The following is an 11,931-nucleotide window of genomic DNA, read 5'->3' as shown; positions in this document are numbered from 1 at the left end:
ATGTAACCCCACTGAGAGCAGATATGGGAGGGAGGGAGTGGTTTCTACCAAATAGAGGAGCGTAGTTTGAGGCTGGAGGCCTGTGGTTGTCTTCTTCCCCCACCAAAGCCTCCCCCAATGGTCCTTCTTCAGCGGCACCCTGGGAGGTCAGCTGGGCTGAGAAAAACAATTAGCCCAAGGTATGCCCAGTCCTAGCTACCACCCCACCCATCTGGGAACCTTCCTCACAAATGTTGAATTTATATTTACCAGCAAAGAAATAAAGGTAAATATAAATTCAACACAAAATGTATTATTTTGCAAAAATGACTGCTTGTATACTTGTGTGGACCAGGCTGCGCTGATAGACCAGTCATTTGGGTGGGGGTGGACGGGACAGGACATTTCCTCACAAATGGGAATGCCATCCTTCCCCAGCATTGCCATCTTGTGGGAACAATGGGGGTTGCAGACAAGCCCCAGCTAGGAAAGGTGCCCCATGAGAGTGCCAGGCTGTGCCCTCAAGACTCAGAGCTCCTCTCAATTTTGTGTTGCACAAACTGAGGAAGATGAGGGGATCCTGCAGCCCAGTTAAGAGCCCACCAGCACAATGGCTCTGGACTTTGGCTGTTCTTGGCTGCACTTCAGGTGAGTGGGGCAGTGAGTGGCAGCAGTTCTGTGCTATCCCATCCGCACCCAGCTTCTAGGGCTGACCTCTAACCCTGTGAGAACCAGTTGGAGTTTGGACCCAGATCCATTCCCCTGTTTCAGTTTTAGACTGGACTGAAGTGGAATTTCTCAGTGGGAAGTAATCTCAGTGTGGGGCTCAATCGACTTCTTGTATCATTAGCAAAGGTTGCTGGGAAAAGAGCTGGGATAGAAAGATTCCACGTAAAGAAGTTTATAGACATCCTCAGTCATCCAGCTCATGGTTGTCCCACCAAAAGACACTCTTGGTGGGACAAAAGGCACTTGGACTTTGCTTTTCCTTCTCCTTTTAAGGGAAAACAAAGTCCAGTTGCCTTTTGAAAAAGCACTTTTGGAATTCTCAAGGAACATCAAGGAATCTTTCACAAATCAATCACAACTACATGTCCAGTCTGTAAATTCGCCTGGAATAAGCAAACTGTTCTGTAATACTCCAAAGTAATACCCCCCCCCCTATTATGCCTGTTACATTTCTTTTCCTGTTAGCAGCAATTGAGTGTGTATGTTAGAATCCCCTCAGTTCCCCAAAAACATTTTGCATCAGCCTCTAATTCCATGCTGCAAACTCTTATCAGCAGTGATAAAGATTTTATTGGTCTTACTTCGGGTTCATGTTAAGAGTTGTTAAAATTGCAATTTCCTCTGCTAGAAACAGCTGCCGAAATCCAGCCATTTACTTTTAGCCTTTCTCTATCCGAGCCTGCAGATCTAAAAGTGAAGATAGAAGGTGGTTTTCTGGTACCTCCATGTTGCTGTCAACCAGCCCCCTGGCCATTTTAAACAGGAAGCTGTGCAGCCCAGCCTTCCTTGCAGCCAAGTAGTCATTCACGTAATGGTCCCCCACATGAGCAGCCAGCTGGGGCTCCACGTTGGCACTGCGGAGGGCTTCCAGAAAAATGCGCAGGTCTGGCTTGGCAAACCCCACTTCTTCCGAGGTTAAGACAAACTGAAAATATTGTCGGAGGTTGCACCGGCTCAGAATCTCTTGCACCCTGCGGTCAGAGTTGGAGACCACTCCCATGGGGATCCCCTGTTGCTGGCACCACTGGAGTACCTCAATGGCACCTGGGACCAGGTCCCAATTCTTTGGGCTACTATAATCCCGGTAGAGTTTTTCGGCAACGGGCCAAAGAACACCAGTGTCATGAATTCCGGCAAGCTGGAAGGTCTCCAAGGCAACCCCAAACCACCATTGCTTGGAGCTGAGGCCCTGGCCCAAGCCATAGTTGGGGAAACGCTGGCTATGGGATATATGAGCTTGGGAAAAGGAGTGGTTGAGCACCTCAGCCGGTACCTGGAGGCCAAAGGCCTGGGCCTCGGCGGAATAACTCTGCCCCACGGGTACCCGGAGACGAAGCAGAGTGTCTGTGACATCCCAGGTCAAAAGACGAAGTCTCAGCATAACAGCTGCCTGCAGCACCAAAACAAAGAGAAAAGTAGGCCTCATCCTGCCCTGTTTTCTCAGGGACTGAGCATATCCTCCTCAGCAAAGATTAGAACCATCCTGCAAGTTATTTTGAGTTCAACTCTTGATCAGGTAACAGAACAGATAACAGAATTGGAAGGAACCTTGGAGGTTCTCTAGTCTAACCTCTGCTCAAGCAGGAAACCCTAAAACATTTCAGACAAATGGCCGTACAGTCTCTTCTTGAAAACGACTAGTGATGGAGCACCCACAACCTCTGGAGGCAAGCCATTCCACTAGTTAAGTCACTAAGGCCAGCTTCACAAGGACCAAGGTATAGGTTCTCCTACTTGTGTAATTTTCCATGAGGGTATGATTTAATTGAAGCTAGGCTCACATGGGCAATCCAACAGTCTTAGAGTGAAAAAACACACTTATACATATTAACAGACTTGGAAGGGACCTTACAGGTCATCTAGTCCAGCCCCCCACCCAAGCAGGAGACCCTACACTATTTCTGACAGATGGCAGACCAGTCTCTTTTTGAACGTCTCCAGTGGTTAAGCTTCCACAACTTCTGAAGGCAACTTCTGTTCCACGGGTTCCACTGTCAGGAAACTCCTCCTTATTTCCAGGATGAATCTCTCGTTGTTCAGTTTCCATCCATTGTTCCTTGTCTGGCCTTCAGGTACTTTGGAGAATAGCTTGATCCCTTCCTCTCTGTGGCAGCCCCTCAAATATTGGACGACTTCTATCCTGTCTCCCCTGGTCCTTCTCTTCACAAGACCAGCCATGCCCAGTTCCTGTAACTATTCATTGCCTGTTTCAGCCTCCAGTCCCTTCATCATCCTGGTTGCTCTTCTCTGCACTTTTTCTAGAGTCTCAACATCTTGTTTATAGTTTGGGGACCAGAACTGGATGCAGAACTCTAGGTGTAGTCTTACTAGGGCTTTATAGAGTGGTAGTAGTACCTCTCTTATAAACTGCTTCACAGTGCTTTTTACAGCCCTCTCTATGAAAAAGAAACCCCCTTAATCATATTCCTAGCTGAGCGAAGTAAGGAAGGTGAAAAAGGATGGTCTTTCCCTGGCCCAGAATCTAGCAAAGTCTGCAGCCGGAGGAGGCGGTTGTGCTCAAGGCTCCTGGAAGGGAGCCGGTTTCTCGACAAGGCAACCCTGCAGAGATCTGGCCCTACAAGTTGGGGGGAGGGGAGACTCAACGTCTAGGAAATGGACCTCTTCAAAAGGGAATCAATCAAAGAAACCTCCGAGTCAGAGGGTTACCTTAACACAACACTCCCACCTCCCGTAGAGCCCCTTCACCCTCAAGGCAACCGGAGGGGCGTGGGATGCCAAGGCGGGGGGGCGAGGGCTGTCTCCTTCCGTGCACCCGGCCGTCCTGTGCAGCCCGCCAAGCCGGCAGCAGGGCCGGGACAGCGGTGTCCCTCGAAAAGGAAGAGCGTTTGGTCCCGCACCCAGGGCTGCTTCTAAAGGGGGCGGGGGCGGTCGCACAGCCCCCAAGCTGCCTCCTCGGCGATCTCACCCAAACCCCAAACTGGGGTCGCGGGGACTCGGGCGGCCCTCCGCCAATTTCCGAGGCTCCGAGGCCGTCGGGGGGCGGGGCCATCCGCCGCTGGGCAGACAGCCTGCCGGTAGCCCCCAAGGGGCCTTTAGGGCAGGAGTCTCCAACCTTGGCAATTTATGTCTTATTGTGGACTTCAACTCCCAGAATTCTTCAGCCAACTTAGCTTTGCTGGCTTAGCTTTGAGCGCTGAGGAATTCTGGGAGTTGGAGTCCACAAGTCTTAAAAGTTGCCAAGGTTGGAGACCCCTCACTAAGGGTCAGCCGGCGATGCCAGGCAACCCCGGGCGCCCTCTGTGCTTCCGGCTCGAAGCGGCCCACAGCCGTTTCCCCAAGGAGCCTCTGCCGCCCCGGAGCCCTCGCCAGCCCCCGCCCCCGCCCCCCTCCCCGGCCGCTCACCTGGCCTGCGCGGGAAGAACTTCCGTCCTCCGGAACCCAGAAGTCCGGAGGGAGGTTCCGCCCGGGAGCTCCAGCCCGTTCACGCGCCTGCGCAGAGAGCCCTTTTTGCAAAAATTGCCATTTTTTTTTGGCAATTTTTGCCAAAATTGGAAGATGCCTTCGCGCTTTCGGTTCTGTCCAGGAGCCTTTCGCTGCCCTCCCGTTTTTCCCCATGCCTCCTTCTCAGCCTGAAGAGAAAACCCCAGCCCGCCCTTTTGTAACTTGACGGTCCTGGAAAAATTGCTAGCAATAGCAATAGCAGTAGACTTATATACCGCTTCATAGGGCTTTCAGCCCTCTCTAAGCGGTTTACAGAGAGTCAGCATATTGCCCCCAACAATCTGGGTCCTCATTTTACCCACCTCGGAAGGATGGAAGGCTGAGTCAACCCTGAGCCGGTGAGATTTGAACCGCTGAACTGCTGATCTAGCAGTAGCCTGCAGTGCTGCATTTAACCACTGCGCCACCTTGGCTCACCTTGGCTAGCCAGTTCCGGCTGTTGAATTTGGACATTTAAAGGATCCATGTGACTTTCCTTAACAATCATACAACATGGAGGGTGTGGACTATTAAGGAATCAATTATCGGGGGGGGGGGGGGGGGGGGGGAGGGACTTGGAGGTCTTCTAGTGCAATCTCCTGCAGAAGCAGGAGACCCTATATGGAACAGAAGTTGCCTTCGGAAGTTGTGGGAGCTTCATCCTTGAATAAGGTGACCAGATTTTCAGATTGGTAAAGAGGGACACCATTGAGGGTGTGTGTGTCTTGATTAAAAATTAAAAAAAAATCGGGACTTTTTAGTTAAGGCTACCTTCAATCCTCATGAAGGAATAATCCAATTGAATTGATTAGAAATAAGATGTTCTAATAGAATAAATGGTCTATGGTTCATTTATTTTTATTTTTATTATTTATTAGATTTTTATCCCACCTGTCTTATTTTTACAAATAACTGAAAGGCGGAAAACATACCTAATCTTCCTTTTAATATTTTCCACATAACAACAACTCTGTGAGGTGGGTTGGGCTGAGAGAGAACAACTGGCCCCAAAGTAGGACTCAAACTCATCTTCCCTTGGTGTGTAGGCCAGCCCTTTCACCATTACACCAAAAGGCTCTCATTTAGTAGGAAGACACGGAAGAGGGTTTTTTTAGTGTAATGAGGGAAATGGGGGGAAATTCGGCTTGAAGCAAGATTTCTGGGATAGGGTCTTCCTTTTTTGGGTTGGCTTTAATGCCCATCTCTTGGCATCCTGGGAGTTCTCCCCTGGGAAGGAAGCTTTGACAGAAATATTATTTTTGCTCCACTAGAAAAGGCCAAAGTGAGAGGGAAAGGCACTGATGGTGGAGGAAGATGAAAAGTGAACTTTAATCACATTTACTTTTCATCTTTCTCGCCTGCTTAATTATTTTTATTATTTTATCAGAATATAAAAGACAAAAAAATAAAAATAAGGGGAAATTAAGAAGGGAAAAGGGGAAAAAGGAGAAAGTGTGTGGTAGAAAGGGAAAAGGGGGGAGGAGGCATTGACTTCTGACTCTTTTAGCACAGTAGAAGATAATAACATTACAACCCCAACTTTTTACTTTTACAAAATAATATATACTACCCAATTCTATAACAACAAACTATCTAATCAGAAAAACCAAAATCAAAGTTTTACTCCCCCTCCCCCGAAGCACAAAAGGGGTTTCCAAGTAGAAACAAAATTAATTGTGTTCTTTAATCAAAGCAGTCAATTTTGCCATCTCTCCTAATTCCATCAACTTTTGCAGCCAACATTTCTATATTACTTTGCAAGCATTATTTCAAGAAGCCTTGTTTGCCATCATTCCCTTAAATCAGAATATATTATTATCTTCATTCAGCAGATGGGGGTAGGTACCTTAACTGACAGCTGTACTTTCCCTAAGGTCACCTAGCTAAGATGACATTTAAACTGGAGACTTTAACATATCAGCTCCAGCTTCATAGCCTTACAGTGCAAGGGCGTTTGCACTCATCCCCCTTCTTACGGAATGTAGCTGTTGGACTACAGTTCTTATTTGAATCCCAATTGAAACCAAGGGCAAAAACGAAAAGATAATATACTCTGAGAATGAATTAAGCAGCCTGCAATTTTTTACAATTGGAGAGCTAACTCACTATCTGGTTGCCTAAAATTTACTCTTAGCTTCACATTCAAGGGTTCCTTTCTTTCAATAACATCCCAGTTTAGAAGCTGGCAAGGAAGACGTTTGCTGCCGTTGCTGCTACTGGGAGCCACAATCCTTTTGTGCTCTGCTAAAATCTCTAGAGGGTTAGCCGTGCATCACAGCCCACATTCACCCTCCTTCTGCTCCATAATCTTTCAGATGACATACATTTCCTCATCTAAGGAAATATCTCTGCCTACATGCACACACATATACAAAGTCATGAATTATATGAAAGCACGTCTTCGGACAAATCCTTAATACAGCAGCCTCCATTCCCCATGGGAGGAAATAAAACCATCAAAAGACGGTTACTGTCTGCAAAGAAAAGAGGCTTTCCCAACTACCACCCATCCTCTGGACGGGTCAGACTTGCATGGTCCCTAACAGGATACTAAAAATCTCCAACCCTTTTTGAAGGGAGCCCAATTATTGGGAGGGGCATGTAGGAGTCCTAAAACTCTGAGTGACACTGAGGGACTGAGGGACACTGAGTGCACAACATCCTCAGGTTCCCATCCTGTGGAGAGCCTACTCTCATCCCGAACCGTTCGTTAACATCTCTTTATCAACTGTGTTGTCTTAATCTCTCCCCACCCACCACCCATCCCCACTCCTTCAAGGAAAATAGCCGCTCAACCACCCTTTATCTTTCCTTTCCCATCAATCGCGCCTCGTCGCGCCTCGTATATCGATAACTGCCAAAAACTGAGCACCCTTGTGTCTTAGCAGAAAGGATCGGGGTGGGGGAGGCGCGGATCGCAGCCTTCACAAGACGGAGGGGAGAGGTGGGAGAGGGGACAGTCCGCCAGCGTGGGGGGTGGAGGAAGAAAACCAACCTCGATCATCCTTTCTATCCCACCGCAACAGCCTCGGAGAGGGACCGTCTTGGAAAAAGGCAAAGTGTGGTCGATTCTCGCAGGGAGCGCAACCCGCCTGCAAAAGGAGCCAGGCCTGACATTGTTTGGGTTCCACGGGTGAGATGCCTACCTGGCAAGTGGATTCCGTCTCGGGCTACCCACGGAAGAAACCGCAGGTGCTCTTCAGAGTTCTCGGGGAGCAGGTGACCGGGAAGGGAGGGGAAACATACCCTGCAGACTTAAAATCTTGCACAGGAGGAAATTAGCTTCGGAGAACGGGGAGGCGGGGGAGAGCGCCCGGTCCTTGCACCTTGGCTGCCAAACTGCTCCAAAGAACCTGACCCACCGCGCTCCCTTCCCCACCCTCCCAAGTGAACACCTCTTCTTCCCTCCAGGTCTGCTCCGTCGCCCGTCTGCAAAGTCTCTCCCTTGCCCCAGAAAACGATGCAGGGATCCTGCTTGGTACCCAAAGCGCAGGAAGGCACCTACCTGGCTCGGCGCAATGGAGTCCTCCCTAGTCCCAGTCCTGGGCCCTTCCCCTAGGCAGGACAAAGAGCAGCCTCCACTGGCGCCTGGCCCCAGTCGTGGCGCCTTTTCTGGAGCTTTATATCTGCCTCCGATGGATGGCAGCGCCGGTAGGGGAATCACGTGCGATGGGAAGAAGGAGAGGGATATGCGCGGTGTGGGGAGCGCCCACCCAGCGGCGTCCGCAGCTCCCACCAAGCGTAAGGTGACCAGATTTTAACATGGGGCGACTGACGATAGTTTGAGCGGGCACGGCTGGCGCAAACTACCGTCAGTCGCCCCGCACTCATCAAAACAAGTCCGGGGAGAGTAGGTGGTGGGCAGGAAGGCTTCAGGCGGCTCCTGGGTGGCGATGCCACCGCCATCCGCTCGCCGGCTCTTCCAGCCTGGACGCCCGAAGCCTTCCAGTCCACCCGGGGCGAGTCGGCTGCGGTGCAGCCGGTGGTGGGCAGGAAGGCTTCGGGCGGCTCCTGGGCGGCGGGCATCTGGGCAGGAAGTGGGGGTGGGGGTGGCATCTTTGCCGGCTCTTCCTGCCCAGATACCACCCAAAGCCTTCCAGCCCGCCCGGGGCGAGTCGGCCGTGGTGCAGCTGGTGGTGGGCAAGAAAGCTTCGGGCACTCCTGGGCGGCGATGCCACCGCCATCCGCTCGCCGGCTCTTCCCGCCTGGCCGCCCGCCGCCCAAAGCCTTCCAGCCTGCCCGGGGCAAGTCAGCCGCGGTGCAGCCGGTGGTGGGCAGGAGGGCTTCAGGCGGCTCCTGGGTGGCGGGTGTCCAGGCAGGAAGAGCCAGCGGGGGTGGTGGTGGTGGTATCTTCACCGGCTCTTCCCGCCCGGATGCCCGCTGCCCAAAGCTTTCCAGCCTTCCAGCCCGCCCGGGGCGAGTCGGCCGCGGTGCAGCTGGTGGTGGGCAGGAAGGCTTTGGGCAGCTCCTCGGCGGCGGGTGTCCGGGTGGGAAAAGCCGGCGGGGGTGGTGGTGGCATCTTCGCGGCGGAGCAGAGATGCAGCAGCGCCAGCAGCAGGGCAGCCTCCATCAGGCAGCGAGGTGAGTTGCGTATCTGCACGGCCGCCTGCCGCCTGAAGCCTTCCAGCCCGCCCGGGGCGAGTCGGCCATGGTGCAGCCGGTGGTGGGCAGGAAAGCTTCGGGCACTCCTGGGCGGCAATGCCACCGCCATCCGCTCGCGGGCTCTTCCCGCCTGGACGCCCGCCGCCTGAAGCCTTCCAGCCCGCCCGAGGCAAGTCGGCCGCGGTGCAGCCAATGGTGGGCAGGAAGGCTTCGGGCGGCTCCTTGGTGGCGGGTGTCCGGGCGGGAAAAGCCGGCGGGGGTGGCGGTGGCATCTTCGCGGCGGAGCAGAGGCACAGCAGCGCCAGCAGCAGGGCAGCCTCCATTGGGCGGCGAGGCGAGATGTGTACGCAAGGCTGCTCGACCAGCCCGCCCCCTGACTCCTGTTAGTGCTCGGCAGTGCGCAGCCGCTACGCAACCTCCAGCCCCGCAGGCTGCCCACCCGGCGCACAGCCACTATCATTCTGCAATTCCTTGGCGGCGTCAGTGGCAGCAGCAGCCGCGAGACCTCCTCCTCAGCTACCGCCATCTTGGCTCCCCCTCCTTCCGAGCACCCTCCCTCCGGCTTTCCTCAGGTCCCGCCCTGCTCTTCCCTCGCACAGCGGGTCCTGGCAGCACTGCTGATGTCCTTTCATCCACTTACCCATGAAAATCGTGACTTTTAAAACGTCGCGGGACACGGGACAAATTGTGAAAAATCGTGACTGTTCCGCCAAAAGCGGGACATCTGGTCACCTTATCCTTGAAGCTTTTAAAAAGGGACTGGACTGCCATCTGAAACCATTGTACTTGTTTCTACAATTTTTGTCTAATTTCCTGCAGAAGCATAAATCAAATAACGTATAAAACAACTATTAAAACTAAATCATCTTCGGGTTCGGGTTCATGTTAGGTTTAGGTTTAGGGTCAGGGTCATGGTCTGGGTCCGGGACAGGGTGAGGGTGAGGGTGAGGGTTTGGCTTCATATTAGGGTGGGGGTGGGGTGGGGGTCAGGGTTACAGTTAGAGTCAGGGTCCGGGTCCGGGTTCATGTTAGGGTTAAGGTCGGGGTCCGGGCCTGGGTTTGGGTTTGGATTCATGTTAGGGTTAGGGTTAGAGTCAGGGTTAGGGTCAGGGTCTGGGTCCGGGTAAGGGTCGGGGTCCGGGTCCAGGTTCGGGTTCATGTTAGGGTCAGGGTCCGGGTTCAGGTCCGGGTTCATGTTAGGGTTATGGTTAGGGTCATGGTCGGGGTCCGGGCTAGGGTTCACGTTAGGGTCAGGGTCCGGGTTCGGGTTCATGTTAGGGTCAGGGTCACGGTCCGGGCCAGGGTCTGTGTCCGGGTTAGGGTCCGGGTCAGGGTCAGGGTCCAGATCAGGGTCCGGGTTCATGTTAGGGTCGGGGTCTGGGTCCGGGTTCGGATTCGGGTTCATGTTAGGGTCAGGGTAAGGGTCCGGGTCGGGGTAAGGGTTCGGGTTCATGTTAGGGTCAGGGTCCGGGTTCAGGTTCATGTTAGGGTTAGGGTCAGGGTTAGGGTCCGGGTCAGGGCCTGGGTCAGGGTCGATGTCGGGGTAAGGGTCAGGATCCGGGTCCAGGTTCATGTTAGGGTCAGGGTCTGTGTCCGGGTTTGGATTCGGGTTCATGTTATGGTCAGGGTCCGCGTCTGGGTCCGCATCCAGGTTCGGATTTGGGTTCATGTTAGGGTTAGGGTGTCAGCCTCTGCTTTGCTGCTGCTTCGGCTGCCATTGAAATGGGGAGGGGGGCATGGTATTTGGAAGAGCAATCATTATGTGCTGGAGGAATATTCTAGAAGCTGTCCTGACCATCTCATTGTGCATGTGGAGGAAAGGAGTACACTTAATTTCAATCAAATGGATTTGAGTGGTTTCTTTTCTGATTATTAAATGAAGCAGCACCTGACAATAAGCTGAGTCTCACCTCGCATCCAACCCGGAGCGAACACCTTCCGAGGGGTTGCCCTCACAGAAGGAAAAGAAAGATGTCTTTACATGAAAGCGACCAGGAAGAAGAAATGGGTGCAACGGCAGCACCATCTTTAACAGAAATGCTGGCCGACCTGAGAGTGGAGGAACCTGCTGTTCGACCCAGCTGGACTTGGGGAGTGGGACAGAAAGAGGAACCTGAGGAACTGCTAATTGGAGTCACGAGGAGGAGACCCAAAAAACCAGCTGCTGACTGGCGTGGCTCTAGGGAGGAAGACTACAAAATGTCCCAAGGCATGAAACTCCTCGAAGAGGCATGGAGCAAACGCCAGGCTCAAGAGAGTGCTGTGGAAAGGGACCCAGCAGAGGAACTAGAGAAAAGGTACCCGTTGCTTAGCTTAGCTGTATGAGAAATTTGAGGCTAAGGTTGATAAAATTAGAGACGACATGCTGAGTCTTGTAACTGTATTAACAGAACATATTTCTGGAGTGGAAGATACTCTAGAGGTTCTTAATGATGCCAATGCTAACTTGACATTGAAAACAGAGGTGGTGGAACAAAAAGTGGAAAATGCTGAAAAAGAAATTATTATGATACAGTACCGACAAATGGAGTTCGCATTAAGAGTAAGGGGGCTGCGTGAGGAGAAACAGGAGAACCTGAACAGATCCTATCGGAAGCTTTTGACCACCTGATGGGAAGACCAGGGACCAACCAAGACTGGCAAATTGACAAAGCTTACCGCGTTAACTCCTGGCTGGCAAAGCAGAAAGCAGCTTCCTCGAGACATCGTTATATATTTACTACAAGAGAGCTTAGAAATATGGTACTGCAAGCGTCTTATAACACTAAGCTTCAAATTGCGGTCAAGGACCTGGCTGTTTTGAAAGAGATACCACCTCAAATGTTAAGAGCCAGGAGAGACTACACTTTTTTGGTCGAAGAACTCAGAAATCGTCAGATACAGTATAGATGGGATGCACCATTTGGCATCATATTTACATTTGATAAGCAAAGGTACCGCCTCAACTCTGTATGGAAAGCCCGAGATTTTATTATAATATATTGAAGGCCGGACACCCTGCATCATCTGGACCTAGAGAAAGACCACAAGAAGGACAGGATAGACAGCAAACTACACAACCACCAGACAAGATGGAGCATCTCTCTTCTCTAGAAGTGCAAGGTGCTATGGAACCAAGACCTAGCCGCATGACTACTAGATGTATGGAGAAACAAGCTAAAAAGCAACAGCATCAACAAT

General features: G+C 51.9%; 1 protein-coding gene across 2 annotated transcripts; it reads right to left on the bottom strand.

Moving 5' to 3' along the window:
• Window positions 1-1,244: 1,244 nt before the first annotated feature.
• On the bottom strand, window positions 1,245-4,131 carry LOC116518909 (haloacid dehalogenase-like hydrolase domain-containing protein 3). 2 transcript variants are annotated; one of them, XM_032232447.1, is made up of 2 exons: window positions 3,376-4,059; window positions 1,245-2,098 (listed from the first exon to the last, which is right to left on the bottom strand). In XM_032232447.1, exon 2 carries the CDS (start codon window positions 2,087-2,089, stop codon window positions 1,367-1,369), a length of 723 nt encoding a protein of 240 aa, XP_032088338.1. In that variant the 5' UTR covers window positions 2,090-2,098; window positions 3,376-4,059; the 3' UTR covers window positions 1,245-1,366. The 2 variants fall into 2 exon arrangements, with proteins under 2 accessions (XP_032088338.1, XP_032088337.1); XM_032232446.1 differs by lacking the exon at window positions 3,376-4,059 and adding an exon at window positions 4,072-4,131 and having other exon boundaries at window positions 1,246-2,098.
• Window positions 4,132-11,931: the final 7,800 nt, after the last annotated feature.

Source organism: Thamnophis elegans, chromosome 16 (genome assembly GCF_009769535.1).
Source record: "Thamnophis elegans isolate rThaEle1 chromosome 16, rThaEle1.pri, whole genome shotgun sequence".
Taxonomy (NCBI): domain Eukaryota; kingdom Metazoa; phylum Chordata; class Lepidosauria; order Squamata; family Colubridae; genus Thamnophis; species Thamnophis elegans.
Note: the sequence above shows the minus strand (reverse complement) of the source record. Positions and strands in the feature narration are given on the sequence as shown.